Source organism: Pseudorca crassidens, chromosome 5 (genome assembly GCF_039906515.1).
Source record: "Pseudorca crassidens isolate mPseCra1 chromosome 5, mPseCra1.hap1, whole genome shotgun sequence".
Taxonomy (NCBI): Eukaryota; Metazoa; Chordata; class Mammalia; order Artiodactyla; family Delphinidae; genus Pseudorca; species Pseudorca crassidens.
In genome coordinates, this window is record NC_090300.1 from 65563894 (window position 1) to 65584581 (window position 20688).

A 20688-nucleotide genomic window follows, 5' to 3' on the forward strand; every position below is an offset into this window, starting at 1 on the left:
TGTAAAGGTAGTACCATACTGTGTATATCTCCTGGTATGTGCTATTTCACTACTATGAATCCAAGATTCATCCACGTTGATGCTCTTGTTTAGTTTGCTGTTACATAGTATTCAACCGTGCGCCATACCAGTTATTTACTCCTCCTGCCAGCCAACTCGGACTGTTTCCAGTGCTTTGCTATTATGGGTAATGTGGCTATCAACATTCTTGGTGCACAAGTGCATTTGTGCATTTCTGAAGTGGGATGTTAGGTCACAGGGTATACAAATGTTCAACCTTGTGAAATAATGTCAAAGTTGTTTTTAAAGGGGCACTAACAGCCAGATAATTTTTTTCAAAATCACTGCTTTCCCTGTTGAAAAATAATTCAGTGTAACCACAACTTGCAAGATAAAATCCAAACCTGCCATTCCATGCCAGTTAAAATCTGGTCCCGGGCTTCCCTGGTGGCGCAGTGGTTGAGAGTCCGCCTGCCAATGCAGGGGACGTGGGTTCGTGCCCCGTTCCGGGAAGATCCCACATGCCGCAGAGCAGCTGGGCCCGTGAGCCATGGCCGCTGAGCCTGCGCGTCCGGAGCCTGTGCTCCGCAACGGGAGAGGCCACAACAGTGAGAGGCCCGCTTACCACAAGAAAAAAAAAAATCTGGTCCCAACCTAAATTTTATACCTTTTCTCTTATTGTCCCTCCCTAACCCCCAAGCACCTCCCACCCCAATCGGGCAGATCTGCTCCCAGATATAGAACACAACTTACTCATTTTCAACAGCTCCTTCCTTTCTAGTCTGCAACCCCCCTGCACCCCTGCTACTGCCCTTGGGTTCTCCTTCCTAATGAAACCTACCCTGAGCACACCTGCCCACAGGACTCTCTTCCCCCCAGCTCCTAGAAGACATGTCCTGCCCCAGTCATATGCCATCAGCCTTCACCCCCATCCACGTCTTAGTGTGCTAGGTTTCATGCTGCCTTTTTGGAAAAATGGACATTCTAACTAAGCTGTGTGATCAGATTTACTTGAGAACTCAGTGTTTCCAAATTTAGTATTTGGTACCTTTCTCACCACTCTCTGGACAATGGAATTGCTTAATTGTGGATTTGACTGTTTTCCCACATAACTTTCGACATGATTATGTCTTATTTCCCCAATTAAATCATCAGTATCTTAAAAGTACAGAGACCATATTTTTAAATTTCTTTGTATTCTCTATAACATTTAACATAATCTCATGTGTGCAGTAAGAACTCAGTTCAACAAATATTTAACACTTCAGTGGATACCTGAAAATGCAGGGGACTGAAAGTGCATTTCTAGAAAAAATATGTTCTAGCATACAATTTAAACATATAATATGTAGGTGTATAAAATACATATACACAAAAGCATGTGTGTGTGTATATATATTTATACAAGCTTAGAAAGTACAATAAAGGCAGAGGCAGTCTAGATAGAAACTTTCCAATCACAAAAACAAGAAACAAATAGCATCCATGTGTTTAAACTACTTAAGAAGTTACTCTGGCAAAAAAACTCTTAGGTTTAGTGCTATGGCATCTGTCTCTGAAATATGTTACTGTCCATTTTCATCGTGACTGTGACTAGGAAATAATTCATTTAGTTAAATGACCTTTTCTTTTTCAGTTGTTCTCCTTTGATCAAGTTGCTGCTCACCTTCCTAAAAACACTACATTGTATAAAATTTGAGGCAGAAACAAACTATATTGTCTCCCAATAAAAAAGTATCATTTTATTAGTATGAAATATTCTGAGATAATTTATTGTATTTGTGACCCAAGTATATGATTCTTAAATACGAAACGGTTTTAAGCGCAATCATACAATCATTTAGTAAAAGTGCTGGTCATCAGACCCCGAGAAAAGCAGGAAGGCACTTTCCCATTTTGGTGTAGAGATACTACACTTAAGAGGCTGCTTAATTGGCCGCTTATTTAATGGAGTTTATTCTGCTTCCCTTTTGTCAGATTCTTCCTCCTCAAACTCGACTAAAGGAGCGTGTCTGTTGGCCTGAGAACCTTCTTTGTAGAACACTTTCTTGATAGTGCCATCCTTTGGAGCCTTTATGGTATGCTGCAAAGACAAAAGGCATGACAAACAATGGCTGTGATGCTAATGAGGGTTGAGCACACACCAAGTCAAGAAACATGAAAAGTGAAAAATGAAGCCAATTATTTTGATGTTTTGTCATGTATCAGTGCTTCCCGACCTTTCTCATATCACAGCACACAGAGAAAATAATAACAGTTTTATGGTGCGCTTGGGGATTGAGAAGAATCACTACCTTGATGCATCTGGTCAATAATTGGGAAGCTCTGAATTAGCTAGTAATTCTCAGCTCAAGCTTCACAGTAGACTCTCACCTGGGAAGCTTTTAAAAACTACTGATCCTTGGGCTCCCCTAAAGGAAATCCCAGTTCAACTGGTCTGGGAGGTACTTTTGCAAAAAGCTTCCCCGGTGCAATTTGTGACCAGGGCTCAGAACCAATGGTCTACAATTTCTAACCATCTAAAAACCTAAACAGCTAATTTAACTTGACTGAGGTTTTCACTTTGATACTGATATTTGGCATCCTAGGTATGGCCTTAGAAAATACCAGTAGCTAATATTCTGTTGGGTTACTGCCTGACTCTAGGCTATTGATAATTTCAGAATCACTAATGACAGGCACAATCTCACAAAATGAAAATGTAAGAGAAGGATGGTTTGGTTTTGTTTCCTGCAGTTAATGCTTCATCAATCCATGGTTCTTAATATTTAAAATGGTCTTAATTTACAAAATAAGACAAAAGAATGATTGGGACTGATAGCTCCCATAGTTTATTTGGCAAGTGAACCCGTGATTTCACTTACCTCCATCTTCATGGCGATCATAACCATCAAAGAATCTCCAGCTTTTACTTTGTCTCCAGCTTTCACAAACACCTAGAGAGTCAGAGTGACAGGTTAATATTTAAAAACGCAGAGGTCCTTTGTGGTCCACGGAGTTGGTATATAAATGTACACAGCAGAAGTATGTGTCTGTGTGGCTGTCTTATCTGCCAAAGACAAACATACTGGCACAACTCAGAGACCCATAGGTCAGTCTGGCATTGCGGGCACTGTTGTCAGTGGGGGGCACTCCTTAGCTACCCATCCCTGCCCCCTAACCCACTGAGTTTTCCTTGGATCAGATGAATACACTTAATGTATTTCAAGATCCTTTTGTGTTTTCATGAATACACAGACAAGACATGTCACCAACGGGGAAGGACTGACTACAGGTACACCTCGTTTTATTGCTCTTCACATTTATTTTGCCTCACAGATATTGCTCTTTTTTTTTCTTTTTAAGAAATTGAAGGTTTGTGGCAACTCTTCATCAAGCAAGTCTATGGGCGCCATTTTTCCCACAGCATTTGCTCACTCTGTGCCTCTGTGTCACATTTTGGTAATTCTTGCAAAATTTCAAACCCTCTATGAGTAAAAAGATTATGACTCTCTGAGGGTTCTGATGATGGTTAGCATGTTTTAGCAATACAGGTTTTTAAAAAATTTTTATTTTATATTGGAGTACAGTTGATTACAATGTTGTGTTAGTTTCAGGCGTACAGCAAAGTGATTCGGTTATACATCTATCTAAGTATTTTTTAATCAAGGTATGTACACTTTTTTTTAAGACATACTGCTATTGCACACTTAACAGGCTACAGTGTAGTATAAACATAACTTTTATATGCACTGGGAAACCAAGAAATTCATGTGACTTGCTGTACTGTGGTGGTCTGGAACCAAACCTGCAATCTCTCTGCTGTATGCCTGTACTACACTTAAATGTTTTCACGACAGGCAGGGTGGAGGGTCTTGCCTGGTTTTCTATTTTTTAGGTTGTTTAGGATAGTGTTTCAAGTCTTTAGGGCCTTGTGTAGTAAATGCAAAGACAATCTTCATGTGAAAGAATTAAACTTACTGGCAACACAGAAAAATATCTCTATTTTCCTTTTTTCAAGTATAAATGAACTCATATATCCCATATGGTTTTACTGTCTTCTTGGTTAACATGGTTATCAAGTAGTTTTCAGAAACATCACACAGTAGAGTTAGGTTCTGAAGTCAATGTGTACAGTCAAAACTGTGAAAAATGAGAAATATGTCTGAGAGCCCCACAATCACCCAATGCTGGGTGATAACTTTAGTAGCATTCAATAAAATCAATGATCTGGGTTTAGGTCAGTTATGGGGGAAAAAAGTGCATGTTTAAAAGTACACCCTGAGTAGGGATGCCCATATTACAAGAGGCCTGTGGGAACTGAGACTGAATGAGCAAAAGGCAGGTCCAAGTCCCTCGAGTCTGTTGCCCTTCTGGGGCAAACATTTCCAGACAGGAATGGTGGGTGAAATCACTCACACTATTTAAATAGTTGTTTTCTTCTTTTATTTATGGGTACCAAGAACATACAGTTGAATTTTTATGACTTAAATACATTTAAGGGGACTCTACTATATGTAAGTATATAAAAGGAGACTACTGATCTACCACCATTGGAAGATCTCAACTCTGAATATATGTGGCATTCAACACCAAACCACATTGTTCTTCACCAATACCATTCAAATTTTGGATAATGCTTGGTGAATGTGTCATTTTAATCATATAAAGACAACCTTGATTATTTGTACTTTGATGGAAATTCCCACTTCAAAGAAGAGTCTTTATCATAAATTAGGCAAATGGGGACTTCCCTGGTGGCACAGTGGTTAAGAATCCGCCTGCCAATGCAGGGGACACGGTTTGATCCCTGGTCTGGGAAGATCCCACATGCGGTGGAGCAACTAAGTCTGTGTGCCACAACTACTGAGCCTGCGCTCTAGAGCCCAGGAGTCACAACTACCAAGCCCGCGCGCACCATCTAGTGAAGCCCGCGTGCTCTAGGGCCCGCAAGCCACAACTACTGAGCCCGTGTGCTGCAACTACTGAAGCCCGCGTGCCTAGAGCCCGTGCTCCGTACAAGAGAAGCCACTGCAATGAGAAGCCTGTGCACCGCAACAAAGAGTAGCCCCTGCTCGCTGCAACTAGAGAAAGCCTGCGCGCAGCAAAGAAGACCCGACACAGCCATAAAAAAAAAAAAAAAATTAGGTAAATGGTATTTTCACTGTAATATAGAACTTGAATCTATAATAGATCCTCTTGTTTTCTTGAAATGGATGCTTTCCTATGAGCAAGATTTAGAGAGGGGGAAAAAGAATATATACAACAAAGTTCAACAAAGACATTTATTAGGACTTATTGTACATCATTCTACATACGTTCACATCATTACCTTTTCAACAGTTCCAGTCATAGGAGCTATGGCACCTCCTTGGGTTCCTTCTGAGCTCACTGCGGACAAGTATCTGGGGACTGGAATGCCAATCTGAATACTGCCATCCTATAAATAGAAATGATATTTATGGGGCATATATTTGTAACATAAATCAGAAATGAAATTAAGATCACTATAGTTTTACTAATAGACCTGAGGTGATGATTATTTTCAAACTATTTATTAAATATCAGTCATCTTTAATACCATGGTTCTAGTTTAGCTTTGTACCTTGAGCAAATTACTAAACCCCTCAGTCTTGGTTTCCCACTGTAAAGAAGTAATGGCATACATGCCTCACAGGGGATTAAAAGAATTAAAGGATATAACTGTCGGTAAAAGACAGCCACTGTCTGGAAGCCATTTTTAGTAGCAACCCCACTAGAAGGTGCTTAGTCTAAGCCAGGAACTCTTCTTAACAACTGTATGAACATATAATGTCATTGATGGTCCCAACAACCTTATGAGTTGGGTTCTGTTATTTATTTATTTCTGTTCATAGATGGGAGAACTGAAGCCTAGAGAGTTTAACTTGCTCAAGGTCAAGCAGATGCTGGTAGGGCCAGGATTTGAACCCAAGTAGCTTCATACTCCAGAACTCATGCCCTTCACCACTCCACTCTACGGCCTCTGCCATCATATTGTTCTAGCACATTGACTACGGCAAGAAATGCCTGGTAAAATGAGATCAACCTTGACTCCAAATATGTAGTTTAATTACTGGAATACTAAAGGCATCTCATCACAAAGGACTGTGGTCTGGAAGATGGTTCCCAAATGTGAGAAGACTCCGAAGAGGCCACAGTATATCTGATAATCCATTCCCTTTCTTCGTCCATGCAGAACACCAAGGTCTTCTAACAAGCTCCTAACCAAATCCATGCCGAGCCTACCCCAACCATCCTTTGACTGCCACGAGACCACCACTAACCCCACCCACCGCCCCCATAAGGAGTATTCGGTCCACAGACTCCTCCCACAATGGTCACCCTCCCAAGTCCCCAGGATTCCCAGTGCTAGGAGGATGGTGATTGGGGGAAGTTTTCAGGCCTCAAATCCCTGAGAGAACACTGCCCCCTGAGCAGGGAGATTCGCTCTGACAAAAAGGGGGTAAGGGTGTTTAAGAATTAAAGGAAGAAATGGATATGTGTCTGTCAGTGAGAATCTGTGAGAACAAAAGGGATGAATGGAGAAATAGAGAAGGTGGAAATGTGACAAAGAAATAGACTGAAAGGGAGACAGAGAAAAGGTCACAGCAGTGAGAGAAGGAAGCAGGATCTTTCTACTATCTCAGTGGAATACCTCTGGTCAAGCAATTTTCTCCCAATCTCCACAACAGTGTTATTATATTATTATTATTTTTTTGCGGTACGCAGGCCTCTCACTGTTGTAGCCTCTCCCGTTGCGGAGCACAGGCTCCGGATGCGCAGGCTCAGTGGCCATGGCTTACGGGCTCAGCTGCTCCGCAGCATGTGGGATCCTCCCGGATGGGGCACGAACCCGTGTCCCCCGCATTGGCAGGCGGACTCTCAACCACTGCGCCACCAGGGAAGCCCCCACAACAGTGTTATTATAAAGAAAAGACACTACCATGGAAAATAGGTAAATAGTGTTTTCCAGGATAACCAGCTTAGTTTTACTAGCAACTCCATTAACAGAAGATTTCAGGTAAGTGCAGTCTCCCTCACTGCAAAGATCACCAAGGACATGGAAAGTTTTATCTTCAATCTGAAAAAACAGAAAAAAGATCCTTAAAATAAAATAAATGAACAACCCTACAGAATTAAAATCAAAATCAATTCTTTACTAGTAAGTTTCAAAAGGTAATAGGTAAAATGTTTTTTTTAAAAGTCATGTAGGAAATTTCCTCCTAAGATTCATAAACAAAATACTCTAGAAAGAAACAGCAGTAAGATAATTAAAAGGAAAACAAAAGTTATAGAACATATCTATAGCATCATACTGCTACAGAAAAAGGTTCATTTAAGAATATCAATAAAAAAGTGAAATAGAAATACAGATCAAAGTAAGCAAAATTATTAAAATTCAGTTGAGTATATTACATGTTAGTACTCATTTCTGAGTACCCAAAGTCAAATTTAGTTTTACTGTGCCAAAGTTAGTAATGAAAAAAGCCAGAACCCCATAATTAGATAGATTTTACCAGCATGTAGATCCAATTCATGGGTTTCAGTTATGATTTAAGAAGATAAATTAGCTGGAGATTGACCACAATTTTCTTACTCTGAGAGAGAGGGTACCGAAGAACAGATTTCACACTTAACCTTCCAAGGAAGCTGACAAAAGGACATGAAACCTTTCTGTTTAAAAGGATGCTTTCTCATATACGCACTCAAGAAAAAGATTTCCCTTACACACAGAAAATTCATTTAAATCTTCTTTCTTTATTTTTCATTTCAATTCCCATGTTAGTGTCAGAGTCCTGTGGCTATTCTTTTCAAATATATTATGTAGGCTAAAGTGAAATAGGTCACACTGCAGTATCTATACATGGTTCTCATCTATCCTAAGTTAAAAAATATGACACTTTTCTCTGCTTTGGAACCTACTAAAACAGCCATTTGAATGTTTGTGGAATTCTCAGGACGTAAAGTTTAGATTGGGAACAGTTTTGTTTAAAGATCTACAGAAGCACATTCTAAGTTCGTGAATGTAGTTCCATGAGCAGATTAGAACAAATCTGCAATTTAATTTACCATTTACCAAGGGATAAGAAGGGGTTCCTAAACCAGAGGTACCAATATGAATTGCAACTCTCACATACTAAAGTAAGTAGATTTCCCATCATTTGTCTGAATCTCAGAGAAAGAAAACCAATGTGTCTCAGAGCGTTGGGTAATCTAAAGCACATCATTGATAAATTCATTTTGCAGGATTTGAAATCTCTTAGCTCGTACTAAAAATGATTTTTTCTATTCTCTGAATATATACTTACTATAGGAATTTGGTTGAGTTCTCATATTGTTTTTTTAACCCTTTTAGCATTTCATTTTGCCCGTATAATGGACTTTTGAAAATTGAGGTCTATCATAAAAATTTTGACTAGAGATTCTGAAAGTATGACCTGTGGATCCCTTGGGGTCCCCAAAACCCCTTTAGGAGTTCCACAAAGTCAAACAATTTCATAATAACATAATGTTATTTGTCTTTTTTTACCCTCATTTTCTCAAGTATACAGTGGAATTTTCTAGAGATTGCAGGACACGTGATAATGTTATTGCTCTGTTGGCTAATGGAATGTGTGCTTGTAATAAACTTTTCTCCGTTTATCCTGCAACTCAACAAAAAACCCAACCCGGTTTTTAAAAAAAGGCAAATAATTTGAATAGACATTTCTTTAAAGAAGATAAACAAATAGTCAATCAGCATACCAAAAGATGCTTAACATCATTAGTCATTATGGAAATGCAAATCAAAACCACAGTCAGATACTACTTCCACACCTGAGAATGGTTTCTTAAAAAAAAGAAAAACAACAACAACAAAACAAAAAAACCCACCAGAATATAACTGTTGGCAAGGAAGGATGTGGAGAAATTGGATCCTTTGTGCACTGTTGGTGGGAATGTAAAATGGTACAGACACTATGGAAAAAAGTATGGTAGTTCCCCCCAAAATTAAAAAGAAAATTACCATATGACCCAGCAATTCTACTTCTTTGGGTATATGCCTAAAAGAACTGAAATCAGGGTCTCGAAGAGATATTTGTATACCGATGTTCATAGCAGCATTATTCACGATAGGCAAAAGGTGGAAGCAAACCAAGTGTCCATTGAAAGATGATAAATAAAGTGTGGTATATACATACAATGGAATATTATTCAGCCTTAAAACAGGAAGGGAATTTGGACATATGCTACAACAACAGAAGGACCTCTTCAGCCTTAAAAAGGAAGGCAATTTGGACATATGCTACAACAACAGAAGGACCTCAAAGACATTATGCTAAGTGAAATAAGCCAATTACAAAAGGAGGAACGCTGAATGATTCCACTTATATGAGGTACCTAGAGTAGTTAAATCCACAGAGACAGAAAGTGGAATGGTGATTGCTGGAGGAGGGGTGGGTGGAGAAGTGGGAGTGGGCTCTTACTGTTTAATGGGTACAGAGTTTCAGTTTTGGAAGAGGAGAAAAGTTCTGCAGATGGATGGTGGTTGCACAACAATGTAAATGTATTTAATGCCACTAAATTGTACACTTAAAAATGGTTAAAATGGTAAATTACACATTATGTATATTTTAAAAACGTACATTAAAAGCATAATAATTTTTTTCTCTGTGTAATTTTCTAAATGGTAAATATTAATAGATGTAACTAATACAAACAAAAGCTCTTAGGGGAGTCTCAATAACTTTGAAGAGTGCACAGAGGTCTGGAGACCAAAAAATTTGAGAACTACTACTTTAGATATAAATACATTCACATAATTTAGGGGCTTATTACGTGTCTGATTCAAAACTATTATTATTATTATTATTTTTTAACCCATCTTTTATTCTTAAGGAACCCCACAGACAAACTGAATAAATAATCAGAAACTGTATAGGGGGTAATTTCTCCAAATTGGTCTGAAATAAAAGCTCATGACATTCTCCTAATTATAGTCATAATAATCAATGGCTTAAGAGAAAGTAGAGAGTTAAAAAATACTCTACTTAGTATGACAGAGATCAGATTCAGCTCTGAGCTGTAGAACAAAACCAAAAAGGCTTACCTGCATGCTGTGTGACCCATCACGGTTATATGTTACAGCTATGGTTACATCTTTATGGAGAAAGGGGGGAAATTGAAGAAAAATTAGAAGACATTCATTTATTCAGTAACTGAGATTCTGAAAACATCACTTTCAACCTAAGGATAACTAGTTGTTAGGGATATCAACATCTTTTAACTCTCTGACAATAAAGATTTAAAAAATTTAAAAATCAGACAGGTTTCAATAAAGGTGTATTTCAAACTTTTCTTTTTTAAAACTGGAGTTTTAGCTCTTTTAAGTTTATAGGATATTTCAGATACTTTCCCGTCAACAAGAAAGGCTGTAGTGTCATAGTAGAAAATGTAAGTAATTGGGAAAGAGAAGTTCTGGCTTAAGACCCAAATTTGCCATCTGTGGCAAGATCACCTCTGTGATCTTGACCAAGTCATTTAAAATCTTGCTTTTCTGATCCATTCTGACCCATCAACTGGGTATGAGAATGTAAATGATTAAATAAATGTGAGGGCTTCCCTGGTGGCGCAGTGGTTGGGAGTCCGCCTGCCGATGCAGGGGACACGGGTTCGTGCCCCAGTCCGGGAGGATCCCGCATGCCATGGAGCGGCTAGGCCCGTGAGCCATGGCCGCTGAGCCTGCGCGTCCGGAGCCTGTGCTCCGCCACGGGAGAGGCCACAGCAGTGAGAGGCCCGTGTACCACAAAAAGATAAAAAATTTTTAAAAATAAATAAATGTGAAAGTGCAGACTTTACAAATATAATATACAATATAGTTATATCATTATGTGACTACAGAATAGGTTAAAGGCTATCCTAGGAGATGGAAATTTCGTGGGGTAGAGAATGCAGACCAAAGTCATTTCATCTACTCCTGACACATCAACCAGCATCTTGATGCTGCCAGCTCAAATCTGTTTCCAGCCTTGACCTTCCTTCTCCAGAACTCTAGTTAGTCACTCCTAGCAGGATCCTCCATTGGCAATTTAAAATAAACATGGTGGAGCCAACAAATCATCTCCCCACTCCGCCTGCCTTCCCTCCTGACCTGTGAGCTCCATGACTGACACCATTTTTCTTGTCATCCAGGTTTATAACCTATCATTCTTGCCTTCTCCTTCTCCTTTGCTTTCCACCTCCAAGAGTCACCACAAAGCTGCCAAATTCTTCCCCTGGAGGACCTGTCATCTATACTTCCTCCTGTCCATTCCCATTGCTCTACTCTGATTCAGTCCCACAGCTTCTGGCCTGGCTGCCTCCAAAGAGGTCCTTCCAAAACTTCCTGCTTCCTGTCTCAACCGTTCCAGCTGATGCTGCCTAGCATGTCCCCACCACATTCAAAATACTTGGCCTGGTATGGAAGGCACCAAACTCCCAGTCTTGGTTCCCACTATTCTTCTACATAGCCCTGTGTTCCAAACAAATGGAAAAAATGGGCCAATTAATATTCTCCATATATGCCTCTAGCCTTGCCCACAATTGTGCCTCTTTGCTCATGCTCCTCCTTCACACTTTGCTGGTCCTCAGCCACACCAACTGACACATCACGCTCACTCACTGTCCTTGGGAGGAGTCTGTCTAGGTGGAATGAATTCTCTCTCCTCTGAACATTAAGACTTCGGCATATAAAATACCATTATGATTCTCCCCTCATCCAGTTTTATATGACAGTGATTTTTCTCTTTATCAGTTGTTTTTACAAATTGCAAAAATAGGACTTCCCTGGTGGCACAGTGGTTAAGAATCCGCCTGCCAAGGGAGGGGACACCGGTTCGAGCCCTGTTCCAGGAAGATCCCACATGCCGCGGAGCAACTAAGCCTGTGTGCCACAACTACTGAAGCACATGTGCCTGGAGCCCGTGCTCCGCAACAAGTCACTGCAATGAGAAGCCCGCTCACCACAAGTAGAGAAAAGCTCGTGCGCAGCAATGAAGACCCAATGCAGCCAAAAATAATAAATAAATAAAATAAAAAATATTTTTTAAAAATTGCAAAAATAAAAATATTCACAAAAGTTAAATACTGAAGTTCATAAACTAAAAAGTCCCCTCTACTGCCCAGATGTATTACTACTAAACATTTAATGTGTGAATCCTTTTAGATTTTTTCAAACGCACAAACTTATATTTTTCTTTTATAAAAATAGGATATTGTTATAATATTGTTCTGCAACCAACTTTTAAAAATTAACATGTGACATACATATCTATTTTGTTCTTTTCATAGTAGCAAGGGGATAATTTAATAATAATGATGATGATAGCTACTGTTTATTGACTGCTTGCTCTAGGTCATTCAATGAGCTAAATGCTAATGAGCTAAATGCTTTATAGGTGTTGCCGCATTTCATACACTCAACAACCCAAGGAAGTAACTGCCATCACCATCCCCATTTACGGCTGAGGACACTAGATGCTTAGAGAGGGTGACTTGCCCAAGGGTCACAGACAAGAGGGGAGCGGAATTCAACCCATACAGTCTGACTCCAGGGCCTGCATTATTAACCACTATACCGTCCGTCTTGCCAACATATACACTTCTCCTTTGCCAAGTGGTAAATTTCTTACATCTTTTTTTCTCCTCTTTACATTACTCAGAATATCTGTTTTTTCAAAAACTTTGTACTGAATGTATGAATGAATGAAACTTTCCCCATATATCTTACCAATATCTTTAAACTTTCTTATAAGAAAATACATCCAATTATGCCAGATCAGTTTTCTTTCAATTTGTAAGATATGAAAAGTATTTAACTGACATGAATGCCGAATGAATCATAGTAAAGGACTTCCCTGGTGGCTCAGTGGTTAAGAATCCGCCTGCCAATGCAGGAGACACGGGTTTGATTGCTGGTCCGGGAAGATCCCACATGCCGCAGAGCACCTAAGCCTGTGCACCACAACAACTGAGCCTGTGCTCTAGAGCCCAGGAGCTACAATTACTGAGCCCATGCACCGTAGAGTCTGCGCGCTGCAACTACTGAGCCCACGCACCACAACTACCGAAGACTCTGCGCTCTAGGGCCCAAGTGCCGCAAATACTGAGTCCACATGCTGCAACTACTGAAGTCCACGCACCTAGAGCCCATGCTCTGCAACAAGAGAAGTCACCGCAATGAGAAGCCCACGCACCACAACGAAGAGTAGCCCCTGCTCACCGCAACTAGAGAAAGCCTGTGCGCAGCAACGAAGACCCAATGCAGCCAAAAATAAAAAAATAAAATGAATAAATTTTTTTAAAATTAAAAAATCATAGTAAAGACATTGCCAGGAAAACTCTAAATTCTTTTATATAGTAACTGAATTTGTTCCTCCCTCCTCTAGGTATCTCTTGACCCCCACAAGAGAACCTTAAACATCTTCTTATAAATTTAATATATGTTTAATATCCTCTTACATACTTAATAAAGTATATAAGTTTAGCATGGTGCAGTGTTAGGTAAGCACATGTACCCTGGAGCATGGGCTCATATTCTGGCTCCACCAATTAGTTTTGGTGTGACTTCAAGAAAACTATTAATCTCTCTAAGACATGGTTCTCAATTTACAAAGTTGACACTAATAATAACACTGATCTCATTGGCCTATTCTGAAAATGCAAATGAAATAATCCATGGAACGTGCTTAACAAAGTGTCTGATATATACCAAACACTCAATAAATCTTAGCCATTAGTATTGAGGGTAGGGCAGGGTTCTGTGAAACATGGCCATAGTAACAAAGGAAGATTATTTTTCAAGCCCTGAATATTTAAAATGCTGGGTCGTTCTTACTGAGATCATTAGGAGTTGGTTCTACTTTAGATTCACAAATGCTTCTGGGCTCTTAGACTTCCTCTTTGGAGCACTCTCTTATTCAACCATGGTCACTACTGATTATATTAGAGACTCACCATAACATTCTGAAAGCTATTATATTCAGACCTGGATTATTGTTGAAAAATACTACCAAAAGGATGTAGTGAACAGCATGCATATTGGCTTTTCAATTATATATTTATTTATTTTAAAAATTAAAAAAGCAAAATCCCCAAAAATGCAGCATAATTCAAAACACTGCTCAGAGCCTTAGTGAAGACCCATGCCAGATAACACAGTTGGCTCACCTGAATTACAATCACACATGTGATTTTTCTGTTTAATTTAGGTTGAAGAGGTCACTGAAACTTTGCTGCTGATACTTGTGTTCAGCATAGAGGATTCTAGAGTAAGATATTCCCAGATTTTGGAGGCTGTTTTTTAGGACGAAATGAATAAATACACCAGTATAAAATGGATAGGTTGACCATTTGCAGAATGCTACTTTGTAAGGGATGTTTGCAAACTTTCTTTCCATGTACTCAAGGCACTTAGGGCAATGACCATCTAGGTTCAGAAAGAAAAAATACCTAAAGAGCTATAACCCAATCAACTTCTGTGAACAAAGAATCTTTTAGTAAATGACTGGATATCTACACAGAGTTGAGGCACAGAACATCTCACTCTGTCTGGGGCAGAGGGTGCTGTGATGAGCTGGCAGGAGCATTCTGTTCTACCTGGTAGGCGCATTCTGATAATGGAGTTATCACAGTTCATTGACATCTCACATTTAAGGCCATCCAGTCGTCCCAGCCCTGACTCTGTACATCTGGCTTGCCAGGCAAACTGTCCTGCAGCAAGAGGGATACAGCCACCTGCTATCACAGGATTCTGGTTCCTCTGGTACACTGTTCCAGCCATAAGTTTATAAACCACCTTCTGGTTTAGGTGTCAGCCCTTCCTGACTTAAGTTACAATAAATCAGGCCCCCTCCTGAGCCTATTCAAATTAGTTTGCAATCAAAACTCAATTTTCCACTGGAAAAGTGGTGAAAATAGCACAGGGGCCAAGGTCAAAAAGACTGGGTATCAATCTTGGCTCTGCCACTTACTAGCCTTGAGTAAGTTTTACTGCACCTCCCATGCCTAAGTTTCACCACCAATAGGTGGGTAAAACAGTGACTCCCCTTCATTAACGCTGCCTGAGCATTGGGCAATCCTTCCCTGGAGTAGTTCTGGTTACTGTTTTTCTTCTTTAAAAGTCATACATGCTCATTGAAGAAAAACTGCAAAGCAAAGAAAGTACAAAGAAGAGGCGGAAAAAAGACTGCTTCAAATCCCACCATCCAACGGTAATCTCACTAATGTTTTGTCATATTTCATTTGTCATTTTGCTATGTACGTTTTATGACATATTTTAAAAATAGTTACCAAATATAGAAAAAGTGTAAAAAAAAAAAGTCATTAACTCTACCACCCAGAGCCAATCAATTCTATTATTTTCGCATGCTTCCTTCCAATGTTTAGGCTAGGGATCTGAAAAAATGTAATTGATAGTGGCCAGACTGAATCCTTTTTTTTCAGGTAAATATGCTATATTTCTACAAAGCACATTCCTCTTTTAATAAAACATTACTTACTGTTTTTACCATCCCTAAGAGTCATGCTTCTGGTATAACAGATATTCAGTCTTCTTCCACTGCTGGATACAAAAGGAGAGTATTGATCTAGAAAAAATTTAAAATTCAACAACAAATTAATGAACATCAAGCTTACTAACAAAAGAAAATGTAGAGGTCCTATATCAGCAGCTCAAATGTGTTTTCTTTGTTCTATTCATTGCTTTAAATTTATTTTTAAAAAAGTTTTTTTAAAAGCTATTTTCTTCTTTTTAAAATATTTATTTATTTATTTTTGCCTGCCTTGGGTCTCAGTGGCGGCACGTGGGATCCTTCGTTGCGGCACGCGGGCTTCTCTCTAGCTGTGGCACGTGGGCTCCAAAGCGCAAGGGCTCAGTAGTTGTGGTTCGTGGGCTCCAGAGTGCATAGGTTCTGTAGTTGCAGTATGTGGGCTCTCTAGTTGTGGCGCGTGGGCTCAGTAGTTGCAGTGCGTGGGCTTAGTTGCCCTGTGGCATGTGGGATCTTAGTTCGATGCCCTGACCAGGGATCGAACCCATATCCCCGAATTGGAAGGCAGATTCTTAACCACTGGACAACCAGGGAAGCCCTCTCATTGCTTTAAATTTAAATTAGACACTTTCATTTACGGCTCAGGAAATTTTATATGAAAAATATCCCAGTTTCTCTTGAAAATCAGAATATTTGCAGCCTCAATTCTCATCCTCTGGTTACATAAACTGCACAGTGGTCACCTTTTTTGACAGGACAAATGCATTCCAGGTCACCCAAATCCTCACCACTCACTATTTTTCTTTTACCTGGCCTCTTTTACTCTTCTCTGTTACTGGTCCGCCCCAGACATTTGTGTGTTCACCCTCTGTTAGACAATATCCAGGAGCTACAGAGTAGCTAAATTGAAGCAATTTATTCTGAAACTCCTCACTGTGCTAGTTATAAATTTTAAAAAGGAAAGTGAGAGTAAGAGGACACTCCATTCTAAAAATGCTAAGTCCAGGCTTAGGAATACCAGATGGGGTATAGTTAGATGCATTTATTTAATGTAAAAGGACCAAATGAGGACACAGCACAAATCTCCAAATATAGTTTTATATTTTAAGCTTTCAATGTAACCTTCTTGAATGAATCTAGAAATTAAAGATCCCAATAACAGGATCCTATAATAATAATCCTAATAATAATAAAGGGATAAATGGATTCAATTTTTTTTTTCTGTTTGCTCCAAAGATCAGAAACAGCCTGAGGAAACATTATGGAGCAAATTTGGGAGAGCTCAGATTTTGCCAATTTAGAGGGAAGAACTTCTTAACGGAGAACTGACTGAAACTGTAATTAACTAACGAATTTTCATTATGAATTTCCAGCTTCCTGAGGTGTTAGGAGGCTGGGCAACAACTCAGCAGGGATGCTGAAGCAGGGATGCACGCGTGTGGCAGCCAGGATGAATCTCTCATAGGCCCCCCACCCCCACCCCGTGCCCAGATTCTATGATACAATGAAGTACCTAGGTGTCTAGCTAGTCAGAAATTTGATCACAGAATAGAAAAAGAGAGGAGGAACTAACTCAACAATAAATCATGGGTAACCCAAGGGAATCTGAGCATCTCTGGCGCTCTGTCTTTAGTCTCCAGGACCAAGGAAGTTGCTGCAGGTACAGAGGATACAACAAAGTAGGCCACAAGGAGTGGTGAATAAAAGAAGTTGGAAGGAAATGAAAAATAAATTAAAAAAAAAAAAGTTGGAAGGGATATCAGCATGGGATGCGGGGAGAACTTGTGTTTGCTTGAAAATAATTCCTTCTTTACATTACGCTGTTAGGTGATAAGTTATATTTAATGGGTTAAAGGGTGTTGATGGGCGCACCCATGTTATGTGAGGAGCTCTACTTCACACTAAAAAACACGTTAGCAGAGGAAGGTGTCAATCACTGACAGAAGAAAAGGGAGGTAGGAGTGGCATAAAGAAAGAAAAGCGGGAGTTCCCTGGTGGCCTAGTGGTTAGGATTCTGGGCGTTCACTACTGTGGCCTGGGTTCAATCCCTGGTTGGGAACCGAGATCCCATAAGCCGTGTGGCACAGCCAAAAAAAAAAAAAAAAAGCATGTTCAATGATTATTCATAAAATCTTGATAAGCAGAAGAAAGAGAAAAGCATTCCATACCTTGTGTCTGGATTTTGAAAACATCAGTCATAGCTTTCTCCTTGAGGATGAGCCCCAGAGCTGCCTGGCATAAAAATTCTTTGGCTGTGGTCTTCCGATGGGGCAACAGTTCTTTGCGGTGCTGAGGGATGAAATCAGTGTGCACTTTCCCAGCTTCAAACTCTGGGTGGCCAGACAGTTTGAGGAGGAAGTCAATGTTGGTGTTCAGCCCAACAATCTAAGGGGGAAAAAAAAGCCGATGTCCCCAGTGAGTGGGGAAAACAACATATTCAGAAAAACATTTCTATGGCATCTGCTCTTTCTACTAAGTATTTTCTACTATGAATAACCCTCAGAAAGAACAAAATAAAACGAAAAAACCCACTTCACCATCACTATACATCCGCACACAACACTATGTAATTTACTATGATAAAGACAATGTAGGAAATGGTGTTGGGTAGGTAGTGTGGAGATGTTTAATTGACTCAGATTAGGAAAGCAAGTAAACGTTAAGAAACTTAAGTGAGATTTACTTGCAAGATATCGAAGACTTGCCGCTCAGAACACACCCACGAAATAGGAAAACCACAGAGTAAGATTGCTGCACTGGGGATGGGTAGGATCATACGACCTGAAAAAAGCTTCCTTCCAACACTAAAATCCAACTTTGACACATTGATATAAAAATTTAAAAAGGTATAAAATTAACCCCAATCCACCCAATAAATAGGATCCCAGGCAAAACTGCTATCTGAGCCTTGGGTTCATTCATTCATTCACTCATTCATCCATTCATTCATTTTATAGCCATTTACTGAGTGCCTTTTAGGTGCCAGGCCCTGACCTGGATACTGTGGACGCAGTGAGGAACAAAACACAGTGAGGAAAAAAAAAAAAAAAACAAAACACAGTGAGGAACAAAACACAGTCCTTGCCTCCACATTCAAGGGACACATGACAGAAATATCTAATATAATGGCAGGTGATATGAAGAAAAAGAAGGCTGGCTAAAGGAAGAGAGAATGCAAAGGGTTCTGTGGGGTGGCCTGGAGGACTCTGAGGGTCACAGTGAGCAGGGCTCAGGATGGTGAGGAGGCAGTCATGTGGGGGAAGAATATTCTGGAAGGGAGAACGGGAACACATGGCTCCATGCTGGGGTGTCTAAGGAGTAGCAAAGAGGCCAGTGTGGGTGGAGCCACAGAAAAAGGAAGTTTGATCAAATTCACGATATATAATAATTTGAATATCATGGGTTAATAAGAAGTCCTTCTATGAAGCTAAATCAATGTGGTACGGGACTTACTGCACCAAGGAAATGAATGGCTACAGAAAAGCAACAAACTCTTTTAAATGGATAAGACTGAACATAATTATCTTCCTTCACAGAAAATAACACCAGACTATAGGCCACACGCGTGTCGTGGCCTCATCTACAGGATGAATAGAAATTTCATACTGAGGTTAACACTGATGCTAATAGTTTTAGTCTTGCAATCTTTCTTTTCTAGCTGAAATTAAGAAGTCCTCAAACTCTATTCTGACCCATGGGAAATTCTCCCATGTGAAATTATTCTGTTAGTGACATATGGGTAATTGGAGGAAATAAGTTGACAAGGACAAAGTTGACCAAGCTTGGCTGTAGAGATGCAGAGAACAACAGGGCCACTGACACAGCCCCAGGTCACTCACACTGTACTGTCGAAGGCTGTACTGCAGTTTCGTCAAGGCTGCCTGGCGATCTGCAGCCCACACAACCAGCTTTGCAATCATGGGGTCATAATGCACTGAAACTTCATCTCCTGAAATTGAAAAACCACAGTAACCAAAGTTAAAGAGAGAAAATATGATAAGTAAGACATTCTCCTGGGGCTTTACGTACATTTCACACTTAATCCTCACAAACTCCTGCACCACAGATATCCTTATCACCATTTTATTCATTAGGAACTGAGGCTCACGGGGGTTTAAAAACAGAAGCTGTTAAGGAGGGTGTGGCCATCCAAGAGCACCATGCCCCAGATAGTCATTCAATGACACACAGGCTGGTTTTCCTCATCTTATCTTCGTCTGAACCTTCTTTTCCCTTCTCATTTTGGGAAGTCAGTACAAACTCCCTCTACCTATCATATCACAATCACTTCTGTCTTTGGCATTTCCTTCCCTCCACCCCCTCAGTTTCCTCATCAGAAAAAAAGGACAATAATTCCTCTATCCTATATGCTTGTTGGGAGGATTGACAATCAAGTGTCAAATGCCATACCTGGCAGAGCTGATAAACAAACAGCAGCTGTCATTACTGTGACCAGAGTCTCAGAGAACAAGGATGTGAACCATGCACATCTCACTGGTTAGAATGGTTCAAGACAAAAGGATGTGGTGTATTACATAGAATACTGTTCTAGGACCTTTCTGTGGTTTTGACAGGCCACTGGACCCCTCTGAACCCCAGAGTCTTCATCTGTAGAATCAAGGGGTTAGATCACACTTCCTTATCCACCCATCCATCCACCCACCCACCTACCAACACATATTGAACACCTTCTAGGTCTAGGGTTGAGCAAAGTCCTGCAATTATAACATAGAAGACACAGTCCCTCTCTTAAGACTCTTATAGTCTAATGGAGAAGCTAGACAACAAGTAAAAGATCATCATAAGATAATATAAAAGGGCAATGCCCAAGGAATACACGAGGGACTCAGGGAACACAAAAGAGGAGGGTTGGGGAAATCTTCCTAGACTAGATTATCCTCCTCAGTGCCAGGATGTGAATCTGGGAGTCTGTTTTAGAATTATATCTCTGTTATCCTTTGAGCACCTTTATTAAAGTATATTGCAAGCTTTGCTTGCCTCACAGATTCCTTTTTTCTATTGCAATTTCCCTCTTCTCTCTATGATGTGCCGCTGATATGAAAAAATTTACTGACTACCAAATCTTGCTGTGGGTTAGCCAGAACTCTCAAAATGCTGCCAGTTTATCATTAAGAAGTCCTCATTCATTTTGGCTTTCCAGACCCTATACAATTTGCTTTCA

The 20688-nt window shown here is 40.0% G+C and overlaps 1 protein-coding gene across 2 annotated transcripts in view; it reads right to left on the minus strand.

The window, feature by feature from the left end:
• Positions 1-1716: 1716 nt before the first annotated feature.
• MCCC1 (methylcrotonyl-CoA carboxylase subunit 1) overlaps positions 1717-20688 on the minus strand; it is a 64048-nt gene continuing 45076 nt past the window's right edge. For both annotated transcript variants that reach the window (XM_067738169.1, XM_067738170.1), the window contains 8 exons: positions 19346-19455; positions 17675-17891; positions 15519-15605; positions 10091-10140; positions 6944-7081; positions 5312-5419; positions 2865-2936; positions 1717-2083 (listed from right to left, as the gene is read on the minus strand). In XM_067738169.1, coding sequence (XP_067594270.1) covers positions 1955-2083; positions 2865-2936; positions 5312-5419; positions 6944-7081; positions 10091-10140; positions 15519-15605; positions 17675-17891; positions 19346-19455 — 911 coding nt within the window. In that variant the 3' untranslated portion in view covers positions 1717-1954. The remainder of the gene's footprint in view (positions 2084-2864; positions 2937-5311; positions 5420-6943; positions 7082-10090; positions 10141-15518; positions 15606-17674; positions 17892-19345; positions 19456-20688) is intronic.